General features: G+C 38.8%; 1 protein-coding gene and 1 pseudogene across 6 annotated transcripts in view; both read left to right on the forward strand.

The window, feature by feature from the left end:
* Window positions 1–9,046: 9,046 nt before the first annotated feature.
* LOC115292792 lies at window positions 9,047–9,752 on the forward strand (annotated as a pseudogene).
* A 4,443-nt stretch (window positions 9,753–14,195) lies between these two features.
* HLTF (helicase like transcription factor) overlaps window positions 14,196–26,699 on the forward strand; it is a 52,334-nt gene continuing 39,830 nt past the window's right edge. For all 6 annotated transcript variants that reach the window (XM_029940081.1, XM_029940082.1, XM_029940083.1 and 3 more), the window contains exons 1-4: window positions 14,196–14,404; window positions 15,444–15,651; window positions 24,443–24,609; window positions 26,095–26,228. In XM_029940081.1, the coding sequence (XP_029795941.1) occupies window positions 14,385–14,404; window positions 15,444–15,651; window positions 24,443–24,609; window positions 26,095–26,228 (529 nt within the window). In that variant the 5' untranslated portion in view covers window positions 14,196–14,384. The remainder of the gene's footprint in view (window positions 14,405–15,443; window positions 15,652–24,442; window positions 24,610–26,094; window positions 26,229–26,699) is intronic.

A 26,699-nucleotide genomic window follows, 5' to 3' on the forward strand; every position in this document is an offset into this window, starting at 1 on the left:
AGGTCATAGCTTATCAGATTGTGTACTTTAAATATGTGGATTTTTTTAAAGACTACAAGACATGTAAGAGCTGAGATTTACTCAAATCATATTGCTAATTAGAGGCAAAGTGAAGCTCATTGTATGAACCTCAATTATTTAATAGTACTTCATTAAGTATTTCTTTTAGAATTTAAAATAAGAATGATGTTGACTGGAGTTCAGTGGTAAATAATGTGTTCTAAGTTATTTGCTATATTAAGGAAAACATTTTAAAATTCTAAAGACTAAAAAAAATTTTTAATAAGGGCAAGCACCTAAGTGGCTCAGTTGGTTAAGTGTCTGACTTTGGCTCATGTCATGATTTCAAGGTTCCTGAGTTTGAGCTTCGTATCCAGCTCTCCGCTGTCAGTTCCATGGAGCTGCTTTAGATCCTTTGGCTCCCTCTCTCTCTCTGCCCCTCTCCTACTTGTTCTCTGTCTCTCAGAAATAATTAAACTTTTTTTTTTTTTTTAATTAAGAGAAAGAGAAACAGGGATGCCTGGGAGGCTCAGTCAGTTAAGCGTCTGACTTTGGCTCAGGTCATGATCTTGTGGTTTGTGAGTTTGAGCAGTGTGTCGGGCTCTGTGCTGACAGCTCAGAGCCTGGAGCCTGCTTCATATTCTGTGTCTCCCCATCTCTCTGCCCCTCCCCTGCTCATACTCTGTCCCTCTCTGTCTCTCAATAATAAATTTAAAAACGTTTAAAAATTTTATAGAAAAGAGAAATAGAAACAGACAGTGCCACTTTTATGCTCAGAACGTTCCAATGGCATCTCATGATATTCAGATCACAACTAATTTTTCTTGGCCTGCGAGCCCCTACATGCTCTAGTCCACCTCATCCTCTCTCCAACCTCATTTCCTTTCATGGTGCCATAGACACAGAAGCCCTCTCTCTGTTTTCTGAACATCCGGTACTCATTCTCTTAGGATTTTAGCACTTGCTGTTGCCTGTACCTAGAACCTGTTCCCAGACTTACTGTCTTCCTTCTCTTTAGGTCCTCTCTAATATTACTTCCCTGACATTCCATGTAACATGCCTTCCAGACCGTGTGAACTCACTTTTCTTCTTTATGGATTTACTGAATGAAAGAGTAATAATCACAAATGCAACTCTAGAAGACATATTATTTTAACTGAACCCTCATTGTTAGCAGGAATTTTAGAGGTCGTAAGCAAAAGTAGGTGCCAGCTGTGGAGCTCTTTTGGAAGACTGCCAGGACCTTGCCTGGGCATCCCTGATCTCCACTGGTGGCCTGGCATTTAGACCCCAGCATGTGCAAAACTAGGGCATTCCGAGGCTGTTACTCAGACAATAAAGTGACACAAAGATCATAATCTTTTATTCAAGTGGACCCTACTATGTTTAGTGTTTAGATCAGTTTGCTGGCATCTATAAAAATGTAGAGTTGCTTTCAAAATCACACCATGCATTTCATTTATTGATCAACCCACACTTGTGCTATGGGTACCCCCACCATTTGCTAGTACCTCATCATTTGTTAACAGACTGGGAAGAGTTAGTGAAGTTGGATTGGCCATCTTTCACCCTGAAGAAAAGTTTGGGATTGGTTTCTACATTTGTGGGATTGGTGAATATAACAAGCCTGGAGACAGACATCAAGGCATCATACAGAGACCAGAAGGAATATAGAGCAGTGCTTTCTTGCATGTTCACTCCTGAGCCTCTTCCACATAAAATGCGGTCCTTTCAGTTTTCTGCCGTAGCAGAAAATTGGTCTCCCTCTTTGACCTCCATGACTTTCTTCCTTTTTCTGGTAACGTTCCCAGGCCCACGGAGCACAGAATAGAGTGCGCAACATATACAGAGTAATCACAGCACATGCTCGTCTGATCTCTTCCATGTCCCAATTCCCCACTGAAAAAACTTTTAGGGTCTTTCACAGTGTTTTGCTTTCATGGGACATTTATAGTTATTTTAATCATTCCAGTTAAAAATATAGAAGTCAAAACACACTGTGTTTTAAAAACATGAATGTTCAGTGCATCTTTGAGAATTGCCACTCGGGAAACACCTATCTAAAGGAACAAAGTATTCCGGCTCAGAATTTCTTACTGGTATATCACCTCATGTCTTTTTGCAGTCTTTCACTCAAAGAGGCCAACTAACTAGGGCACAAAGCAGGGTAGGCAAGCCATTCTGAAAGTTTAAAATACCAAATGTTATTAAAGTAGAACCTAGGGATTTCTATAGCAACCCAAGTATAATGGTGTCCAGAACTTGTCTTGGGCTTTAAAGAAAAGGTGAATGATAGTTTAGAATGCCAGGTAGGGGGGCACCCGGGTGACTAAGTCAGTTAAGCGTCTGACCCTTGATTTCTGCTCAGGTCATGATCTCATGGTTCCTGAGATCAAGCCCCATGTTGGGCTCCATGTTGACAGTTTGAAGTCTGCTTGGGCTTCTCTCTCTCCCTCTCTTTTTGACTCTTTTCCTGCTCATGCTCTCTTTCTCTTTTTCTCAGAATAAAAATAAACATTTAGAATGTCAGGTAGCAACAGCACATATGCCCAAATTGCCACCAAAACCAACGTTTACTCCCATTTTTCTACTGTCCTGCATGGCACAAGACAACATCCACATGGGCCTTTGATTTCTTCACCCTGGTGCCTTCACTGAGGCCCAGCCAGGCCGGTGGTGTCCTTTCTTTCTGCAGCTTCCATCCCTACCCAGTCTTTGCCTTGTGATTCCTTCTCCCACAGGACTACTCCTAAAATCAATCTTCAGGTACCTGAGTTTTGAATATATTTACTCCTACTTAATGCTAGGAAAACAAAACAAATAGGCAGAAACAGTAAATAACAAAGATGTGTAAATTTCAAAAGTCACAAATTCTCACAAAGTTCTCAGAATAGTCCTCTGAGCTACAGTTGTCAATTTCCCTAAAGAATGCAAATGTCTCTCTCTCTCTCTCTCTCTCTCACACACACACACACACACACACACACACTTCCCTCCCTACCTTTTCACCTAATAAAGCAGGACTAATGAAATAGATGCCTCCTTTGCTCAGAGAGACAATTTACATTTCTGGTGACCTCCAGATTACGTTATGCCTAGCTTACCCTAGCTCACTCAGTTTCTATCATAGTCAAGAGCAGCTCCTCCTGGGGTGCCTGGGTGGCTCAGTTGGTTAAGTGTCCGACTCTTGGTTTTGGTTCCGGTCACAATCTCACAGTTTCATGAGTTTGACTCTGCATTGGCAGCGTGGAGCCTGCTTGGGATTCTCTCTCTCCCTTTCACTCTGCCCCTCCCCCACTTACACTCTGTCTGTCTGTCTGTCTGTCTCTGTCTCTCAAAATAAAAATAAATAAACGTAAAAAAAAAAAAGAGAGAGAGTAGCCCCTCCTGGAATTTCCTTATGTGGAATGACTCCTAACTTGAAAGAACACATATATATGTGTTACCACACCGGCAAACATATATAAATTAACTATACCTCGTATAAATACATCTATTTCATGAGTTAACATTATTTTTCTATGAACTATGAACTAACAGAATTTTCTATGAACTACCTGTATTAATTTTTTAAGATGTATCTGTTAAATACATATACTTGCAATTGCTGGCTTTGTATTGCTTCTGTCATGAGAGTCCAATCCTGTATCTTTTCAGAGTTATTCTTGGGAATAATTTTATGGTAGAAACTGGATTTTTGACAAAATATTTTTAAATGTTTGTTTTTGAGAGAGCGAACAAGGAGGGGCAGAGAGAGAGGGGAAGACAAAATATTTTAAGTGACCATTTTCTTGTTTCTGGGCCAGACAAGTCCTAATAAAGGTAATATATAAACAGGTTATCTGATTATCTGTATAAAAATCCCATTGTACAAAATCTTTAGTCTTTTCATTAGTTATATATTTCTTAAACCAAATAGACACTTGGCACTAAACCAGTGGTTCACAAACCTGAGTATGCATCAGACATTCGTGGAGGGCTTGTTAAATTACTTTTTGCTGTGTTCACCCCTACTTTCTTTTTTTTTTTTCATTTTTTTTTAAATGTTTTATTTATTTTTGATACAGCGAGAGATAGAGCATGAGAGGGGAGGGGCAGAGAGAGAAGGAGACACAGAACTGGAAGCAGGCTCCAGGCTCTGAGCTGGCTGTCAGCACAGAGCCTGCCGCGGGGCTCGAACCCACGAACGTGAGATCTGACCTGAGCTGAAGTCGGACGCTTAACCGACTGAGCCACCCAGGTGCCCCTCACCCCTACTTTCTGATTCAGTAAGTCCACAGTAGAGTCAGAGAAACTACATTTCTAACAAATGCCTAGGCAATGTTAATGCTGCTAATCTCCAGACCACACTTTGAGAACCATTCTGTAAACATGTTGGCTGGATGAATCTGAATCTTATCAATTGTTTGACACATTATAAAAGCTTAGTACGTGAAGGCTGCTATTATCATCTTTCAACCTAATTCCCTGGTCACTCCAGTAAGGCTCTTGTTCTTGGGAATACTAAATAGTACAGAGAGGCTATTATTATTGCTTTCAGTTGAAACTGCATTAAGTGCATTCCTAGAACTGCCTCCCTGAGGACTCCTGTTTTTCTCTTATGAAGTTGGTAACATATAAAGTTTAGATCAGGTTCACACTCCTTTCTTAAAACTGAGCAGAGGACTTAGGCCGCAGTTCCCAAATTTTGCTGTGCATTAGAATCACTGGGGAGCTTTTCAAAGTACCGATGCTCACACTGCACCCCTTATCAAAGTGAAATCAGAATGTTTGGAGACAGGGGCCACACATCAGTATCCTTTAAAGATTCCAATGACACAAGGTTGGGAACCTCTGGCTTAACAGACTGGTTTTCCTTCTGATGCTGGTGCTGAATAAATTAATGACTTTATTTGGGACATTGTTTCATTTTTCTAAGTAATGTGCGTAAAAACTATGACAACAGTTAACAGGGCTGATCAAGCTGTAAACTGCTATTCAGACGGTCAGTAGTGCCCTCTGGTGGTTTGATGAAAACCTAAAAATAATCTGCTTTCCTTGGGTGGCAAGACTGCCTTTAATACAGGAAAAGGGTCCGTGAGGACTATCCTCCGCTTCTATGCCCCTCTACCATTTTTATACACATATCTAGAAAGGTTAATTTAGGTCTAGAGTGTAAGCTAATCAGGATCACACAAGAATCACTGATAGCTGTGAAACTGAAACGTAATTGGCCCTCCAACTTCCCCTTTCTCTCAAGGGCGTCCTCCCCCAGAGTGGTGCTATCTTCACAACTTCCCAGTATCAGCACCACCAGTGTGCACCAATAGCTTCCGGGTTCTATTTCTAGCTCCCAAGCATGCTCTTGATTCCTGCAATTGCCAAACACAGTCACATAACTGACTTGAGCTAGGGTTTTCATTTCTTCTGTGGGGTAGAAGGGAAAGGTTACACTCCTGGCTAGGAAAGTCTGACTGACTGGGCCTTCTGGGTAAGGCAATAACAGTCTCCATTTTACAAATGAGAATGAGGCCCAATGAAAGGTATTGCCATCATCAGTAAGAGGTGATTCATCTTGACACACCTCTGTTCTTCGTCCTGAACCCAAAAGGCTACATATCATGTGCGGAAACTGAAGCCCAAGTACAGAACTATTTTCTCCAGGCAGGCATCTCAAAGCCCCTGTCTAACCTAAAGCCTCAGCACTAAGGGGCACTAGAGATTACTTCAATATGAGGTAAAAATAAGTGATGCCACAATACTAACAAAAGCATGGGGTTGTAGGGTCTAAAAGAAAGTAGGATATCAGTGTTGGAGGGCAGAGGCTGAAGATTTGGGGACTGAGGATGGGAGAAGGGGTGGAGTGGATCCTTGTAGATGGACTTGCAGAGTTGAGTCTGAGGCAGGAATGGAGTGAATTGAAGAATTAAGAGCAAAGGAGAAGGGAGGTCTGGGGTCCTGTTTAGGTCTTTCCCCTGGAGATTGCGACTGAGAACAGCCAACTGCTCCACTGCCCCTACAAAGACTTCGGGAGCAGAAGCCTGTGGCCACCACAGTGTGACTCCCAGGACATTCGGGCTTCTGGGGACCAAGACACCATTCTGGCCCGTGTAAGTTGAAGACCTGGGCGTCCTCAGCCATCTGTCCTTGCTTGGCACAAGGCAGGGTCAGGCGCAGCTGTCTCCCCTCTCCTACTTTTAGCAAAATCTCGATTTCTCAGAACTTCGAATGACATCATGGTCTTAACTAACAGTAACCAGTCTAAATGAGGCTTCACTGAAGCCATCCCGAGAAAGCTAGGGATTGCAACTCCCTCGAGAGAAGGGATTGATCCTGCCATTTGCATTCTGATGAAAGAAAAGCTTCCCAACAGATACTGAAACCCTGCAGGGCTTTCTGCGAAACAAAGTCCTGGATAAAGATGATGCATTCCCAGAGAATTCTGGGATGAGGAGTTTTTGGTCTCCAACTCCGCATGCGCATTGCGCTCTTGAGCCTGGTACTTGCTCTCTCGCGACGTGGGCACGTGCGGCCGTAGGCCAAGGCTTGGACTAGTGTAGCCTGAAGGGTGGCGGACGTGGTTATGCTTCTTACCTCTGCTTCTTGATCGAGGTTTTGTCTGACCTTCCTATGGCATGGATTTATTCATCCCAGAGCTCACAATCTGGAAAGGCCTAACAAGCAAGCTTACAAAATGGCATGAGTAGAAAAGCGTGCATTTTAACTGCTGTGTTGAGCAGAAGCAAGTGGGTGAGAAAGGTTTCCCAGGGCAACTGAAGTTGGAGCTGCAACAAGAAGGACCGAAAGTCAGGAGCCAGACAGGGGTCCAGGTGGGGCTAAGGCTTCTGGTCGAGTATGGCGTGGTTTTAGTGTTGTGCTCTCACATAAATTTTTTGCCCTATTTTTATAAACTGTTAATTTCTCAGTTTTAGTAAAACAAGTACATTTTTGTATCTTTAGCTAAGTTTTTAGCCTGTGTGATTGCACGTATAGAAATTTTTTTTTTGCATTTCTTTACATTTGATTTTTGTGTGACTTTTAACATCTTTGTGTATATTTTCAGTTGTTAGATTAAATTGTATGATGGAGGTAGAACATTACACTAGACTCTGAATCAGGAAATGGGGATTTAGACTGTAGACCTCATGGATAATTAATTCGGTGATGAATAAGAAAACTATGTAATTTTATTGTGCTTGTTCTGGGACTTAGAACTACCTCAAGGATAGAAAGCTAAAGCAATAATATTTGTAATGATTCCCTCGCTTTATGAATGAGAATATTTTGTAAATAGAAAGAGAGGGAAGATGACAACATCTAGTTATACAGTAGTATTATAGCAAGATTTTTAGGTTTGAGTGGTGTTTAATGTGGAGGGAGTACAAGAGCAAATATGTTGGGGTACAGGTCAGCTCTGCGGGGTCAAAGCTTGCTGTGATGGTCTCTTCATTTTGTTTTGGATGTGTGTTCGTTTTGTTTCATACTGTTTTTGTCTTACAGGCGATCTCTGACTTACAATCCTTTGACTTAATGATTTTCTTGTCTTTACTGTGGTGCAAAAGCAATTGCGTTCAGTAGAAACCGCACTCCGTAATTTGAATTTGGGTCTTTTCCTGGGCTACTGATGCGCAGTGTGATACTGTCATGATTCTGGGAAGAGGCACTGAGTGGCTCTGAGCCGCAGCTCCCAACCAGTTGTGTGATCCCAGGGGCAATCAACTGATAAACTTAGAATTACTTCATTTTTCACTCTCAATACAGCATTCAATAAATTACATGAGAGAATCCACACTTTATTCTAAGATAGGCTTTGTGTTAGAGGACTCTGCCCCACTGTAGGCTAACAAATCAGCACTTGGAAGGTAGGCCAGGCTTAGTGATGATGTTCTGTAGGTAAAGTGTATTAAATGCATTTTCAACATAGGATAGGTTTATCAGGACATAACTCCATAATAAGTTGAATAAGGTGTGTAGTTTGTTTTGGGCAGAGATGATATCCATTCAGGAAGATTCTTGCTAAATGTGGCATTGATAGCAAGGGACTCCTGGGATGGGTGGTGGACAGCAGGACAGGCCATTGGCTAATTAACAGGAAAAACATCATGTCAAGTCTTAGTGTTTGGGAAAACATTTACTCTTTTGTTATTGCTGTAGTCCACCCCAAATTCTACATTAAGTTGATATTGAGAAATACAGAACTTTATTCTTTCTGCATTTAGTTGGATGAGATTTTCATTTCTGTTTTATACAGTCTCATTAGACATTCTTTTACCCAAAATAAGCACTCCAACATATTTTAAATGGGCTGCTTCTCTGACTTGGTGCTTTTTTCTCCAGTTTTAAATTTGCAACACACCCAGTGAAATCATCATCTGCCTCCAGTTTAGCTGCTTCCTAGCCTCCTTTCCCTCGTTCCCAGAGCCCCGTATTTTTTATTTCTATTGCCCCGCTTTGTTAATCTCCCTTGCAGTTTAGTGATTTGTATCTCATTTTTGTACCTTGCTGCTTTATAACCCCGTGCAAGACATGCATTATTTTCTTTTGTATATTTAGAGACTATATATTAGTTATCTTTTTCTTTTTTTTTCCCAGTTATTTTTTAAAAATTTTAGTTAACATATAGTGCAATTTGTTTTCAGGAGTAGAATTGAGTGATTCATCGCTTACATATAGCACCGATTGTTCATCACAAGTTATCTTTTATTCTTAATAACAATTTACTATTCATTTTTGTATGTGTATATACAAGTGTCTGGCACACAGACCTCTGTAATTCCCAGCCTGAGGCAAGGAACCCCTGGAAAAGGTAATGATATTTATCTGCCTATTTTTGGTATATAAAAAAAGATTAAACATATCTCCTCAAATAAGTATACATTTAAAAAAGCTTTTCAGAAGTATTTTTACTCAAAATATGACTTCAAGTTTGTTAAAAGCGAATTTAAAACTCTTGATTAAAAACCTGAATAAGTTTTAGGTGATCTTTCAATAATAAAGGGATTGGGTAAAACATTGAGAACTATTCTATTTAGTACTTAGAAAAAAAGTTTTTGAGAAGAGCCCACAAGGGATTATGGGAGAAAGGCTCTTTTCCTTTCCTCCTGGCAGCAGCCATTTAACTCAAAGGCAACCAAGATGGGCGCTTGCAAGTACATTCTGGAGCTATGGAGGGAAGCGCAGTCAGATGTAATGCACTTTATTTTCGGACTGCACTACTGGCCAGTTACTCTGCGCTCTACAGGGTACCCCGTTCAAACCAGAGTGATAAAGCACCAGACTGAGATACAAGGCCAAGCAAGGTCCTGTCATTTATCGGATTCACGTGCACTGTGGTGACCGTAAGTGCCCAGTTCCTAAAGGTGCGACCGATGGCAAGCCTGTCCATCATGGTGTTAACCAGCTATAAAGTTTGCCCCAAGTCGTCACTCTGTTGCCTAGGAATGAGCTGGACACCACCATGGGGTTCTGAGAATCCTGAATTCTTACTGGATGGTGAAGATTTCACATACAAATAAAGCTATCTGGAGAATTCTGACTCTCAGGGGATCACCAAACCAGCGTTCAAGCACAGGGCGATTCAAGAATTGACATCTGTAGGCCCCAAAAGGCATGGCCTTGGAAAAAGTCACAAGTTCCATGTGAGGCAGGTTGGAGAAGACACAGTATTCTCCAGCTCCACTGTTACTGCTAATGTAAGTAGACGTTTGTAAAATTCTTGCCTAAAAAACAATTTATGACCGTCAAAAAATATTTTTTAAAATATATGTATCAGTATTGCCACTTCTTTTCTAAATTCAAAATTTCCTTCAAATAAAGAGTAATTTTAAACAAGGTTTTGGTGTTTTATCTCTTACCAGAGTATCTGAAAAAGCATGTCTTAGAACACCAGGCCAGCTTCGTTTCACATTGTTTCCCCAAAAATCTGTATTAATGTTACAGGTAAAAATGTAGGTCTTGTCCTTTTAATTATCTTTCTTTTTTTCAAGTTTATAATGTAGTCAACTATTGTTTCCTGATAAGCTCAATTTTCTGATTATTTACAGCCATCTCTGTTGACTTTACAATGCTAACCTAGGTCATCAATACTTTAATGTTCACCTGGGGGTACCTCTGACTTTATTTCTCTTTGAACAGACACCTGCAGAAAATATTTGAGAAATGAAAATTTCATTTGTAAGTATTACAAAATTAGCAATTCAAGCATAATATTAATATATTCTTATCCTAAAATTTCATCTGTTTATGAACTTGAGCCTCTTGGAATTTCTAATTCTATTAGGTCAGGAGATTAAATTCTTCCAAATATGTACTCAAATGCTCTTTTTTTCTTCAAATTTCAGAAATGTGTTTCACATTTGCAGTTTTTTTTTTTTTTTAACTTTCTAAAGGACAGCAAGTTAAACCTTAGTTTTGGATTTGGTTTGGATTATGGTTGTAGAATGTGGTGGTTTGGTGAATTGTAATGACTAAAAACTGATTTGCTAGTACAATATAGTTTCCCACATTAAAAATGTATTTTTGATAATATCTAAAGTGTACTCAGAGTTAGGGTTTTGGTTTTTTACTTTTCCAGCCATAAAGGAGGCAGAAAAATATTCACCAATCCTTGCAGTATTCATTAAAATAAGAACTTTCACCATAGCCATCACAAGAAGCCTAATCCATAGCCTAGAGTTCTGCTTTTCTGAAGTTAGGATCCCAGGCAGACCTGACTCTTCAGCAACTCTGGTCTTCTGCTGAGTAGGAGCATTAGTCAAGGCCTGAAGGAGGAGGAAACAATTATCTCCTGAGAAAGGCTTCTGTAATCTGGAACACCTCAGATTTCTCAGAATGGGAGTTGGGAACAGAGTTCTTGATGAAACAGTTCAGTCTGATCAAGGACACACTTCTGGGAAAATGACTGGCTTCTGGAAACAGTGTTATTCTGGTATTTAGGAATAACCCAACTGCTGAGCACCAGGAAATAAGCTTCAGTTAACTGTATTTCTTATTAAATGCTAGAGGACTCGTTAGATGATAATTCTATTACAATAATAGTAACTACAGATCATTTATTGATACATATTTCAAGGCAGGCACTTGATAATCATATTATTAAGAAGACTTTTACTTGGCATTCATTTTATATTACTTCCTTTGCCCTGCCAGCTGATGTACCCAGAAATCTACCCCAGAATCTGTTGGGGTCCTGATTAAGTTTGAGACGATTCCGTTGTAAATAACTAAGTCACAAAAGATCTTCTTTGATCTTTTCCTCTTTTTTATTAAAAAAAAAAAGTTCAGGGGCCCCTGGGGGGCTCTGTTGGTTGAGCATCCAACTTCGGCCAAGGGCATTATTTCACAGATCATGGGTTTGAGCCCCGTGTCAGTAAGGATCTGTGCTGACTGCGAGCTCAGACCCTGGAGCCTGCTTCCGATTCTGTGTGTACGCCTTCCTCTGCCCCTCCCGGCTCATGATCTGTCTCTCTCTGTCTCTCAAATATAAATAAATGTAAAAAAAAAGTTCAGAAATAGTGTGTATAGTGTTAAATGGGGTAAAAGGTATGAGGGAAACTTTTTGTATTTTGCAGCTTTTCTGTAAGAAACAAAACAAAGTTGAAAAACTATAATTTCTTTACAATTTAGTTTACATCTTTATTATTTTATTGTGGCAAAAAAATACATTTTCAATACAGAGAACATTTTACATGCATATAATAAAAAATAAGAAAATGAATACCTCAACCATCTAGAGGTATCTGCTATAAATACCTAGGTGTAAATTCACTGAGGTATGTGTATATGGATGTGTAGTATGTACTAATTTCAATCATGGACTCCATTTGGAGAGATAAAGCTTTGCATTTTTTAAAAACTGAATTTATTTGTCTTACACCTTCACTTTGCCTAATGGGAGATACCTTAGTCCCTTCCAGGTAGTTCTGGCATGTTAAAATTTCAAGTCCACTAAATACAGGTTTCAGATTCAGTCCCCTTTCTCTTACTCTAGGGGTTTTCTGTTTGGGCTCCATTCATCTTTAGCAGGCATTGACTACAGATATAATTTAACCCACCTCATCTTTAGGCACAAGCCTCCTACTTCTGTTTGCTAGAACCATGACCTAGTGAAGTCCTCCAGCCTTCACAGAGCTGGAGACTCACTGGGGACTATCCTAAGATTTTGAAAGGCTGCCCTTGAGCCCTTTAACAGAGCCCCTTTATTAGCCTTTACTCCTTTATTACCGTAGCACATTTCTCATCTCTTAAGACTCTTAAGATCTGCAGAACTGTGAGGCTACAATATGGAAAATGAAGCATAGCTTCCTTTTTTAATGGGATCTCGGAAATTATTGGGCTATCACCATCCCTTCCTTTGTCGTGCATGGCTTAGGCTGATGGCATTCTGACCCTTTCCCTAAGATAACACTTAAGAGATTTACTCTTTAAACTCTCATATGTTTTTTCCTGAAAATTCTCCTCTTCCATTGAACTTTGTCACTATCTCCTTATGGGTGAATTGTAAGAGTCACCTTGGGAGTCACCTTGGGATGGCGACCTAGCGGCCATTTCTCTGGGGGCTGGAGGAGAACACATGCACAGACGACCTCCCCCCCTCACCTGCAGACCTGGGATGTCCTGCCCCATTTGGAAACACCAATCATGAAGCTCCAGCTTCCCATCACCCTGACAGGAGGCAACCTATTCCGTCCTGACACATCCCTGAAATGCCTTTATTTGATAATCTGCCCTCCCAAGATCAAACCCAGAACCCCCTCACCCATAGGCCACCCCCCCCCCCATCGTCTATTAGGCTCGACTTCCCCGACTCAGCCCAGTACTCGAGTCACAGAACCTCGCCCGGGGACTGCAGACCCCAAATAAAGGCTTTCTTGGCTCCATAACGTGGTCTCTTTCTTTCCTCCCATCTCTGTCTCCATCTATTAAATCTTATATGAATAAAGCAAGCAAACAAGCAAAAACACAACATCATATAGTCTTCCGGAGCCTATTAGTTATGACATAAACTTGGAAGTTTTTGTATCACAGCAAGACTTTTGGAAATGAAGATTCTTAAAGTTGCTGCAAATTCAATTTCTCTTTCCACTGCTAGTTCGTTCTTACAGGTGATAGTTTAAGAAAACAAACAAATGGTTCTTGAAAAACTGCCTCATTGACTACCCCATATCGTCTGTAGGTGGAAGAGTAAAATGGACTACTCTTTAAGGGCAAGTGTCAATACCAATCACATTCACAAATACATTTCCTCTGATCCTGCAATTCTCTTAACAGTTACAGGGACACCGAAGTGCAATTCAAAGCCACTATCAGCTGCTTACTCTGGTGCTGCTGCTGCACCAGCTACAAGGCCGCCTAAATTAGCCTCTTCTGGGCTCCCGAGGTGCAGAGCTCAGCCTTGCCAGCCGCTCAGCTGCAGCCAGCCCCCTGGCCAACCCACCACAAATCCAGTTCCCTCACTGTCCTCAGACTCCCTCACAAAAGCCGACTGTGGAGCTCCTCCTACATATAGTTCCCTGAGGAAAATAAGCTGCTTCCCACCTATGCACCTGGGCAGCCAGGTGCTTCAGGGGCAGCTGGTTCCCTCACCACTACCAGCACTCGTCACCAGTTACGTATCAATCATTTTATGCCTTTTCTCTACTAGAAATGAAAAATTTCCTTAAAAAAAAAATGCAGGACGCTCTCCTGAACTCCATATGTCTCAGATTCGCTAGCGACACTTAAAATGCATAGTTTGAGGGCAAAACACTCGGGGTTCACAGGAAGTGAAGGAAAGCAACTGCTTTGATATCTCCAGGGCTCGGTAAATCACGGAGCTTATTTAGAAGACCCCATTACAGGTCACGTCAAATGAGAAAATTAGAGGCAGAATGAAGTAAGGCCTGAAGAAGGGGGCTGAGACGTGAGGCCTGGGGCAAACAGTGGAAAGGAGAGTCGTCTCTCTGTGTTTGAACCAAGGAATCAAACAAAAAGCCGATACCGCCAAACACGCCACGCGAGCTCCAAGAGCCGCGAGGCTTTCCCGCGCGCCCGCCTTGGGAGCGGGGAAGAACCCGGATGGAACCGCCCCTGCAGCCGGGACCCCCTACGGTCTTTGAATCCCTGGGTGGGGCGGGGTTGCCCTCCCTTCTGAGCTCTGATTGGCTTGCTTTCCGAGGCTCCTTCCTCGCGATTGGACTTTGCCAGTGTCAGTCACAAAGCGGCGCTGATCTCTCAGATTGTTGCTAGAAGGCGACGGCGTCGACGTTTGACTAGACTCGCGTCTCACTTCCAGTCGTGCGCTCTTCCTCCGGCACTCGGAATCTTCCCTCGGCTTCTCGGCTGTGTGGCCTGCAGGGAGGCTTATCGAGGCGGCTTGAGAGCGATTTGGGGCGCCCAAGGGTTCCGCTCGTCACCCGCTCAGCGCCATGTCCTGGATGTTCAAGAGGTGAAGGGGGCGGCGGGGGTGGGGCGGAGGGGGTAACGGCCTGTCGGCGTCCCCAAATGAACCTGACCTTCCCCGCACTCCCTTCGAGTTCCCTTCGCGTTCCCAGTGCTGCTTGTATTCGTCCTCCTAGTGGCTCGTATTGCCGCGGGAGAAATAAATGCATAGTCTTGGCTGGTGAGGGGAGGCTTCTCAGGCGAGCCTCCTGCCAGGGCCTTGGGGAAATCTTTCTTAAGGGCTGTGGCGGTCTTTGGGTTCAAAGCTCCCCTCTTTAGCTCGGATCTTGATTGAGCAAACACCCGTTAGATGACCACTGTGCGCTAGGAGATGTGCGCGGAATGAAGGGCCTATTAAACAGCCCTTGTACCTCTTGGCAGGAGTTTGTGTGCATTCATAGGCATGGAAATACATGTATTTTCGGTGGAGCCAAAAGAGGAAATGTGCGGCGTACAAGGAAAACGCGGGGAAATAGCTTCCGTCTTTCAAAGAGCGGAAACTTCCTGGAAGCACCTCAGCGGACTTCGCCTTCTTTTCATTTTTCATCTTGGTTTACATGGCAGTAAATGGTTGGGGTGCCTGAATACAATAAGGGTTCTGTTTGCAGAGAAGTAAAATAGTGGATGCTCGAGTTAGGTGTAGTGGTATAAATGGCTTCACGTACAGTAATCTGTATTTGCAAGCCTTTTGTCGATCACTTTCTATTGAAATTTGGTATGTAATTTAGAGTTACAGACATCACATACATCTCAATTTAAATAGATGATCTTCACTAGGAAAGAGATTTGCAAACGCTTGTTGTTTTCATTTTGAGAACTCGGTCGGTTTAGAAGAGGCATTACTGAACGTGTAGGGGTCTTGGGAACCTTCCCCACTCCAAACTCGGCTTTATCCAGAGATTCTGTCAATCGTTATGCAGCAATTCCCACTAAAGATTTAACATGTTGAAATAAAAGGACAAAACAAATGGCCGAAAATATCTCGGTTTTGAGAAATACTTGATTAAATATTGTATCGTTTCTCTCTGCTTTTTCTTTGATAATAGAGATCCTGTTTGGAAGTACTTGCAGACTGTCCAATATGGAGCCCATGGACATTTTCCACGCCTCTCGTATCCAACTTTTTTTCACCGTTTTGAATTCCAAGATATTATACCTCCAGACGATTTCCTAACTAGTGATGAAGAGCTAGATTCAGTTTTATTTGGCACTTTGAGAGGTCATGTAGTTGGACTACGCTATTACACAGGAGTAGTGAGTATTATATTAGATATTAAGATGGAATGTTTAGAAGATAATATCTGGAAGATAAGAATTGGAAGGTGGTTTTACAGTTACTGCTTATTTTAAGTAATGAGGGTGTATTTGGGCAAAAGATAAAAAATATCTAATGACTAATATTTTTTTTGCATTTGTATCGTGTTTGTAATATACAAATCACTTTTTCTTAAATGGTCTCATTTGATGGCTGCAATGATTATGCTGCAGATAGGACATCTGTTATCTTCTTTCTTATTTATTTTTATCTTAGAGAGAGGCTCAAGTGTGAGAGAGGGACAGAGGGAGAGAGAGAAGAGAGAATCTTAAGCAGGCTCCACTGGGCGCTTGATCCCATGACTTTGGGATCATGACCTGAGCCCGAAATCAAGTCTGATGCTCAACCAACGAGCCACCCAGGGGCCCCTATTAGCCTCTCTCTGTAACTGAGGAACTGAAGCTTAGGAAGATTAGGTGATTTGCTCAGGAAGCACAGATACAAGGGGTACATTTGCAAAATGACTTCCAAGTCAGTTATTTGCTTTCTCCTCTTCTGTCCCTCCGGAAGTTTCTGTACTTTAAATTTTTAACTTAGGAAGATTAATTCTTTCTAGATAAGGGAATCGTCTGTTTTTAGGTCCTTTTTTTCTTTCTTTCTGTAGTAAGACAGTCTCCCAGTTTTTCTCCCTACTTCTGTCTTTGTGTGTGGGGTGTGTGTGTGTGTGTGTGTGTGTGTGTGTGTGTGTGTGAGAGAGAGAGAGAGAGAGAGAGAGAGAGAAAATATATGACTTTCTCTGGTCAGTAGTTGTCTTTGTTATGATTATGTAGTATGTTTTTGTGTTACTTGGATGATATGTCTCTAGTTTTATTTTTTAATTTATTAGGAAATGTTTTAAACATGTGTGAAAGAATAATGTAGTAAACCCATATACCCAGGATCCAGATTCAGCAGTGAACACATTTTTTGCCCATTTGTTTCATCACTTTTTCTTTTGTCCTTTAGTACTGAAAATCTCTATTGTATTAGTTTACATCCATATAATTCAGTATGTATCTCTAAAAAATTCAGATTTCTCTTGTCATTTTCACACTTAACAAAATCATAATTTCTCATTACATCCAGTAACTAATCCGTAATCGGTTTTCTTAATTGTTTAAAAATGTCTTTTTATAGGTCATTTAAAAAAACATCAAAAAAAGTTCATATATTACTTTTGGTGGTTATGTTTTGGAAGTCACCCCTCCTTTTCTTCATGTCATTGATTTGTTACAGAAACTACATTTGTTTTGTGGGTATTTTTTACTTTTTACTTTTTTATTTTACATTTTTTGTGCTTTGGAAGGTTCTGCATTTGTTAGTTCTTCTATTCCCTCATATTTTTCTTTGTTAAAGTGTCTCAAATCAGTTTTTTGGTTGTCTGATTCTTAGGAGATTCTTCAGGAAAGAATTCCATGGTATGGATTTGCCTACTGTTTGATTCTACTGCATTTTTTTTTATATTGGAGTTTCTTAGATTATTTTATAATTGTCTGAAATGTGTTATCTAGAAGATTCCTTAGGAAAGAACAAGATTTCCTGAATTTTTATGTTTCTACCTGTGATATTTATGTGCCCTTCAAGTGAAGGGCACTTTAGGTGAATATAAAGTCCTTGACCCATATATTCTCTCCATGGTAATTTGATGTTGCATAAAATGTTGCTGGTGAGAATTCTGATGCTAACGTTATTTCTCTCCCATATATAAGTGAATTGGAAAGTTTTGCCTTGATAACTGAAAGGGTATTTTTCGTAATCTTGAAGTCTAGTAGTTTTATTAGTGTATGTCTTATGATTGCTCTATAACTTCATTTTCTTCTGTTACAAAATTTTACTTACAGTTTTAAATACTGTTTTTTAGGGACTCCATTCTACTGTCTATGTGTTAGATCTCCTTTGCATATATATGTATGCCTGTGTATATGCTTATTTCTTCCTCTGAATACTTGTCATATTCTTTCACTTTTTAATTTTTTGTCACTTATTTCCCATACCATGTTTTTCGTAAGGTCTGTGCACTTTTGTGTTCTTCTTTAGTTTTTACTTCTGAAATAGTTATTCATTTTTAATTTTTTCCTGAAATCAGTTCTTATCATATCCATCTCTTCTTTAGTTCTTATATCCATCTCTGAGCTTTCCTGTTTCCGATTTGTGTTATCTTTTCAAAACTTAAGATTGTTTTCAAAATTACTTTAAGCCACCGTGAAATGCTGGAGTTATGGTTGTTTCTGATCTTAGAACATTCACTGTTTGTTGATCTTAGAATAATTTCTGTGACACTGGTAAGCTAATGTAAATGTGGTGAGCTCATTAAAAGTAATCATCACTTAATTTTTTAATTTTTCAAAATGTGTATTTTATAGGTAATACATATTATTTTAAAATGTCTAAAAGAAAAAGCTCTAAATCTCCTTGTAATTTACCATCCTGGACCATAACGTACTCATTTTATTTTTCTACACTTTATTCTGCAAACATACGCATGTAAATTGGAATCACAGTATGCATTTTAAAAATGAGATTATAATATGCCCATTACAGTGATTACCTTTCTTTCTCTTATAAAGTATTAGGAATATCTTTTCACATTAATACAAGTGTGTATTTGTACCTTTAATTTATTGGTGGACATTTTGGAGCTAATCAGTATTATGAAAATATATTGAAATAAAAATTGAGGTATTTATCTTTTCATACTATTTTCAGCTTCTTTCTAGCTTTATTGACATGTGCTATTACATAGGAAAATGCACACATTTTTAAGTATATGATTCTAATAGTTTTGACAAAGATATATACGTGATAATCACCATTCCGGTCAAGATATAGATTATTTCCATCATCCTTAAAAGCTCTCTTGTGTCTTATAATCATTTCTGCTATACCTGCCCTAACAACTACAATCTGAATTTGTTGTTATTGATTAATTCGGCCTGTTCTAGAGCTTTGAATGCATTTTATCATACAGTATGTACCATTTAATTCTAGCTTCATTCAAACTCCACGATTCAAATACTTACTAAGTCATTTGTGGCAATTTATATTTTTAAAGAAAAACATCTATTTTATTTAAATTTCCAAGTGTATTTCTACAGAGTATTAGTAAATTTTATACTTGAAAATATTTTAACTGTGTTTATGGTTATATACCTGCCTGTCTTCATTCTTTGTGTTATTTATTTGTGTCTAGTTTAGTTTTTTTGTTTTTGTTTGTTTTTTCTTTTTTTTTTAGAGAGAGAGAGAGCCCAAGTGAGGGAGAGGGGTGGAACGGGGGGAAGAGGAGGGCAGAGGAGGGAATGGGAAAGAGAGAGAGGGAGAGAGAGGGAAAGAATCTTAAGCAGGCTCCATCCTCAGAGTCCAAGGCAGGGCTTGATCCCATGACCCTGGGATCATTACCTGAGCTGAAATCAAGAGTTGGACACTCAACCAACTGAGCCACTCAGGCACCTCATGTATTTGTGTCTAGTTTTTATTGATTAGCCTTGATAGATATTTATCTGTTTCATCTTTTCAAGCAACCTTCCTTAGATTTTTTTCCTCTGGTTATTATTTTTCTTTGTTCATTCTTTTTTATATTCTGTTATCCTATTTTTGTTAGTTTTATTTTTAGATTTTTGATTTGAACATTTAATAATTTAAAAAATCTTAATCTTTAAAACATTCTTCAAAGTACTACATTGGCTGTATCTTCTAAGTTTTGATATGTAACATTGGCATTGCTAATTTTTAACTTTTTTTTAAATGTGTTTTTGGTAAGCTTATGGTTAAATTTTTTATTTCTGATATATCAAAGTATTTTATAATAAAGTAGATTATTTCTTTCCTATTTTAAAAGTATTGTTATAATTGTAATTTTGTTTCTTTGTTACTTTAATCTTTTTTTTAATGTGTCCTTTTTTGGGTCGTGGTGCTTGGACCATGGTTTTTTTGTTTTTATAGTCTCCAACATTTTGACCTGTGTGTATTCTATTTTATTTATTTATTTATTTTGAGAGAGAAGGAGAGAGAGAATCCCAAGCATGCTCTGCACTGTCAGTGCAGAGCCCAATGTGGGACTCAATCATTCTCATGAACAGTGAGATCATGACCTGAGCCAAAATCAAGAGCTGGATGCCTAACTGACCGAACCATCCAGGTTTCCCAGTGTATTCTGTTTTAAATTCTACTAGTAGTTAGCTATCATCTGTAGTAAATGACAGTTTTCTAATTTTAATAAGTGATAATATGATAAATGAAAATTTTCTTGTTTGATATGAAATGCTCAAAAATATGTTAGTTTTTAGCCCAACTTTTTTGGAGTTATATATTTCCCAGGATTTGCATAAAAAGATCTTGCTGTAGGCATTGGTGGAGAGGATGGGGCTGGGAGAGAATAGAGTTGTGCCTTATGAAATATCTCCAAAGGCCTAGAGAGGAATTTGATAATTTGTTCAGGCTGTAGTCTCTTGAGTGACTCAAGATACGCTGATAGTGGTTTGAAGCAGCATTCCTATGTCTTTTTCAGGCAGTTCTCACAGCATATCTACTATTTTTAAAGTGTACATACAATTGAGTGGTTTTTATTCACAAGATTGTGCAACCATCCTCACTGTCTAGTTCCAGAACATTTAAGCACTCCAGAAAGAACTCCATACCCAATTCTAAATCGCCCTCTTACTCCTTCTCATTCCCTGGTTCCACTCATTTATTTCTATTTCTGTGGATTTGCCTATTCTATACATTCCATATGATGGAATCGTATAATATGTGGCTCTTGAGTCTAGCCTTCATTACTGCCTTCTTTTGTGTTAATAGTTTCTTGTGGGCCATTTTAACTTTTTCATTTCTTTTATTATACATTTTGAATTGTTTTCTTAGTTGTTGCTCTGGGGAATTAAAGATAATATTTGAATTCATAAGAATCCAATTTGGATTAGTGCCAACTTAATTTCAATAGTGTACAAAAATTTTGTTCGTAGAAAGCTCTATTTTTCTCTACCTCCATTCCTTTGTGCTGTTAACCAATTACATCTTAATATACAGTGTATGCTTATCAATATAGATTTATGATGATTGTTTTATGCACTTTTAAGTCAGATGGAAGGGAAAAAGTTACAACCAGAACAAATTATACATTTTATATTTACCTATTTAATTATCTTTACCTGAAGTCTTTGTTTCTTTGTGCAGATTCAAATATTGTCTAGTCTTTTGATTTCAGCCTGAGGGTCTCCGTTTAATATTTTTTGTACGACAAGTCTGCTGGTGGTGATTTCTCCATTTTTGTATAAGTGGAATGTATTATTTTATTTTTATTTTTTAAGTTTATTTACTTTTGAGAGAGAGAGAGAGTGAGTATGAGCAGGGGAGGGACAGAGAGAGGGAGAGAGAGAATCCCAAGCACCAACAGTACAGAGCCTGACACAGGCGTTGAATTCACAAACCATGAGATCATGACCTGAGCCAAACCAACCTACTGAGCCACCCAGGCACCCCTAACTGGAATGTTTTAATTTCTTCTGTACTTTTGAAGGATAGTTTTATCAGATACAGAAATCTTGGCTGAAGTTGTTTTGAAGCACTTTGTAAAGTTGCACCTCTTGTTGCTTCTAAGACTTTTTTCTCACAACTTGATTATGATGTGTCTGGGTTTAGATCTCTTTGAGTTTAGTTTATTTGCAGTTTATTGCACTTCCAAGATATATAGATTAATGTTTTTCATCCTTTTGGGGGGAGTTTTTGGCTATTATTTCTTCAAATGTTCTTTCTACCCCTTTTATACTTTTCTTCTGAGACTCAGTATTTGAATGTTAGATAGGGTTGTCATTGTCCCACAGGTCTCTGAGGCCTGTTCAGATTTCTTCATTCTTTCTATTCCTCAGACTCTGTAACTTTCCTTAGACTCAGTCTTTAACTTCATTGATTCTTCTGCCTCCTCATATCTGTTGTTAAGCCTCTCTAGTGAATTTTTTGACTTTATTGTACTTTTGACAACATAAATTCTATTTGGTGAGACCTAGTTTTTGTGTTATCCTTTAGTACATGGTTTTCTTTAGGTTTTTTTTAAATGTTTTTATTTTTGAGAGAGAGAGAGAGAGAGAGAGAGAGACAGACAGACAGACAGACAGTGCGCGCCGGGGAGGCTCAGAGAGAGAGGGAGACACAGAATCTGAAGCAGGCTCCAGGCTCTGAGCTAGCTGTCAGCACAGAGCCCTATGCGGGGCTCGAACCCACGAACCGTGAGATCATGACCTGAGCCAAAGCTGGACACTTAACCTTAAGACTGAGCCACCCAGGTGCCCCTTTAGGTTTTTGAACATAGTTAAAATTTAAATTAAATTTTTTTTTCTAGTTAGGGCAAATATCTGTGTTTTCTTCGGGACAGTTGATAGTTTTTTTCCTGCGAGTAAACCATACCTTCTCATTTCTTTGTAAATCTCATTTTTTATTATTGTTGAAAAGTGGACATTTAAAATAATGTGGCAACTGTAAAAATTATAGATTCTTCTCTATCTCCAGAGTTGTTTGTTGTTTCTGATTTTCATAATTGTTGCTTGTTTAGTGACTTTTTTGAATTAACCTGTATAATCTGATGTCTTTGCATGGTTAGCACAGAACCAGTAAATCTACCAGTCTTTTCTTTAAATTTTTTTTTGGGGGGGTGCCTGGGTGGCTCAGTCGGTTAAGTGTCCAGCATCGGCTCAGGTCATGATCTCATGGTTCGTGGGTTTGAGTCCCACATAGAGCTCTGTGCTGACAGTTAGCTCAGAGCCTGGAGCCTGCCTTCAGATTCTGTGTCTCCCTCTCTCTCTGACCCTCCCCTGCTCGCGCCCTCTCTCTCTGTCTCTCAAAAGAGAGAAGGACACAGAATTCGAAGCAGGCTCCAGGCTCTGAGCTGTCAGCATTGAACTCACAAACCGTGAGATCATGACCTGAGCTGAAGTTGGAAGCTTAATTAACTGAACCACCCAGGTGCCCTTCTGTTAGTCTTTAGTAAGAGAGGGTCTGTATGCATTTGCAGCACTCCTTTAGTACTCAGCCAGGCAGTTGACAACTCTGCCTTAACCTTCATGTCCTGGTTGTTCAGAGCCTCAAGTTTATCCAGAGGTGAGAGTTTAGGGTCATGTCAGATCTTTTCCTGATCGTGTATAGCCCTGTGCATGCATACAGCCCTATGCTTGCATATGGTCTTCTACATTCCCAGGAATGTATTAGAGCTTTTCAAAGCCCCTATTGATATCTTATTCCTCAGCTTTCCTTTAATCCTTTTGGTTGTTGTATTGTTTGCTCCAGTTGTTATCTGCTGCCTGTAAAATTGTTTTTAACAAACATCCACCCAAGGGAGGTTTTTTTGGTGCTGAATGAGCTCGGAGATCAAATAGAAATCACTTTGCACGTGGGATCTTCTGGAGAACCATTATACAGGTCAAATAACGACAGTTCTTTGGGAATAAATCTGAAAGATTCTGTTCCATTATACTCTTGCTGGTGACTGCTAGACTGCACCAAGAGTTTTCTTAGGTAATTTTTTTTAATGTTTGTTTATTTTGAGTGGAGGTGGGGGCACAAAGAGAATCCCAAACAGGTTCCATGTTGTCAGTGGAGAGAGTCTGAGGGGCTGTATCACATGGACCATGAGATTATGACCTGAGCTGAAATCAAGAGTCAGACCTTCAACTGACTGAGCCACCCAGACATCTCCAGAAGGTTATTTTAAAGGCTGTCATGCCTCTGAAAGCTGGAGATGGGACTAAGGTACTAATGTTCAGCTATTTTTCTTTTTAATTTTTTAAAAATATTTATTTTTGAGAGGGAATGAGTGGTGGAGATGCTGAGAAAGAGGGAGATACAGAATCTGGAGCAGGCTTCAGGCTCTGAGCTAGCTGTCAGCACAGAGCTCAATGTGGGGCTTGAACCCACAAATTGTGAGATCATGACCTGAGCCAAAGTCAGACGCTTAACCTACCAAGCTACCCAGGCACCTCTCAGCTGTTTTTCTTGAATTAACACCCCTGCCCAGGGTTTCTCCAATCTTTTGGCTGGTTTCTAGATGTCTGGAAAAGTTGATTCTGACAGTTATTGCCAGTTTTTTTCATTGCTTTCATACAAGAATTTTCAAAAGTCCTTACTCTTCCATTTTCAGTGATGTCAGGCAACTTTTAATCAAGTGAAATCAGAATGGCATGAGATGAAGGTTGGGTATATTTTCTTATTCAGCTCCATTCTGACATAATTAGTATCTTTCCCCCCTTTTAGAGTCTGGAGAAATGAGACTTAGGAACTAGCCTTCCTGGATTTAAATTCTAGCTCTGCTGCTTACTACTAGCTTTGTGACTTTGGGCAAGTTACTTAACTTTTCTATGCTTTAGTTTTAATCTGTAAAATTGGGTGTAATGACAGTATCTACAAATAGTGTTGTGAGGATTTAAAAAGTCAGATCTGTGTTATGTATTTAGAACAATAGTATGTAATAAGCACTCGGTAAAGATTACCTATTTCCAGAATTTATGATGTTGGAAAGTTTAGATAGTGTGAATCTTTTACTTAGTTTTGATTGTATCTTTCAGAAATCAAGGATTTGTTAACTTTCCAGTGAATGTAGTGAGTTAAAAAATAATAGTACTATTACAAATATGAACCCAAGAAAATACATATTTCTTATATGCAGTGTTGTAAGCATTAAAAAAATGAATGGAAATCCCAGATAAAGTTTGATGAAGAACGCTCCTATTGTTTATTATTTATAATATTATCTGTTCATTATTTTATTAGGTTAATAATAATGAAATGGTTGCATTACAACGAGAACCCAATAACCCCTATGATAAGAATGCAGTTAAAGTAAATAATGTGAATGGAAATCAGGTTGGCCATTTAAAGAAAGAGCTTGCAGCTGCTTTGGCCTATATCATGGACAACAAATTGGCACAAATTGAAGGGTAATGTACTTTCAGAGTTTAGTTTTAATAATTATTGTGATCTTTGAATTTGTTAAGAATCTATATAGTTGCCCTGACATCTTTTATCACTGTGTCTTTAGTTTGTGTTCAATTAGTGTGTTGTCTTTTCTCATCTGCCTTTACTACCTCAGCCATGAAACAACAGTTTTCTCACTTTCCTATTGAATTATTACCACAGAGAAAAATAGGTTTTGCTCAAATATTAGGAAGCCCACACCATCTGTCTAAGCCTTTTAGTGCATAGATTTGGGAGTTTGGAAGTGTTTTTTTAAACCTGGAGTGGTAAACTGGTAACCTGTGAACATACGTAGGTGCATTTCGTTTTGCCTACAGAATATTTTACAATTTTTCATTTATTTCCAGTATTCAAATATCTGTATATTCAACATTTTATACAGGGTAATTTTTTCCCTAATGGAAAAATTATATATGAAAATTTCTCTTGACAAATGGAAGAGCTGACTTTTATTTTCACAGGACATTAGTTGACTGGAGCAGGGTAGCAGTTCCTGCTTTAATACCCTGCCTAATGCCCCAACTGCCTCTCCCAGTTCTACCACCACTTCTTCTTCTTCTTCTTTTTTTTTTTTTAAACTCCCAGTCTCCTTGGTTACCTTTTCTCTTTTAGGCATTTAGTTTGTGATTTCAACTGAAGAGTGGAATGTTGAGGATATGAAAAGCTGAAGTTTGATGATAAATGTTCAGTAATATCTTCTCACTTTACTTGTTTTCTCCAACCTCAGTTTATTAAAATTTTCAGATATTGAGAATAAACTTTAGTGAATCCTGGATCAGAAATACAGTTGACCCTTGAACAACATGGTTTGACTTGCATGGGTCCAGTTATATGCAGATTTTTAAAAATAAATGTAGCATAGTAATGTGAAAATATTTTATTAATGTTTTCTTTATTTTAAGAACAGAGTATATAATACATAAGCTACAAAATATGTGTTAATTGACTGTGTTATTGCTAAGACTTCTGGTAACAACAGACTATTAGTTGGTTTTGGGGAGTCAGAGTTCTGTGTGGATTTTTGACTGCACCAGGGGTCAGCATACCTAAAAACCATGTTGATCAAGGGTCACATGTAATTCTTGCAATTCATTCCCATTCTCAGAATAATTGCTACTCTTAGTGGTTCTTTTACTGAAAGCTCACCTTCTCAATTAAATTTACTATTTAACCATTCTTTTAATTTCATTTATAGGCTATCCTGCTTTATTCCATCCTCTCAGTTTCTTCTGACTTTCTGTTCCTAAAAATCACTCTTATCTTCTGGTTGTTGTTGATCCTTTTCCTTGTACTTTTTCTGTCTTTCTGGTTTGTCCAAATAGTTCTTTATTTTACTTCCTTGCAAAAATAAAATGCCACACTTATAATATTTAATAGTCACATTCTTCGTGGAAGTGAAAAGTAACAGTTCTAATTTGCCCCTTTTTTTCTCTTCTTAAATATAATAGGGTCGTTCCTTTTGGTGCAAACAATTCTTTTACCATGCCTCTCCATATGACTTTTTGGGGAAAAGAAGAAAATAGGAAAGCGGTTTTAGATCAGTTAAAGAAACATGGATTTAAATTGGGTCCTGCACCAAAAAGTAAGTTTAGGATTTAAGCTTCTATTATTTTGATATCATAAGATGCAGGAATTGTTAAACATTTCTTCTTGAGTAATAATTTGAGTTTGGCTAAACTAATTTGTGCTGAAGGTTCTGAGTTATAACTTCACTCAGGAATCTTTTTAAGGAAATCCTGAAATTTTTTTCTTTTTCTTTTGAAATAATTGTAGATTCATAGGATGGTTTGTGTGTGTTTGCACACCTGCATGCACACATATGTACAAAGCGGTCCTATATTCCCTCCTCTAATTTCCCCTAATGATACATTCTGGAGATCCCTGATTTTAAGTATTATCTTCGATAAATTATAGACAAAAATAACCTTCCAATAGCAAATGAAGTAATATTATCTGGCAAGAATTTATTCAAATAATGTGGAATTGTTTTAATAATGTTTGTTTTTAAAAGACTTAGTTGTTGTTTTTAATATTTTTGAGACAGAAAGAGCTT

This window comes from Suricata suricatta, chromosome 5 (assembly GCF_006229205.1).
Source record: "Suricata suricatta isolate VVHF042 chromosome 5, meerkat_22Aug2017_6uvM2_HiC, whole genome shotgun sequence".
Classification (NCBI taxonomy): domain Eukaryota; kingdom Metazoa; phylum Chordata; class Mammalia; order Carnivora; family Herpestidae; genus Suricata; species Suricata suricatta.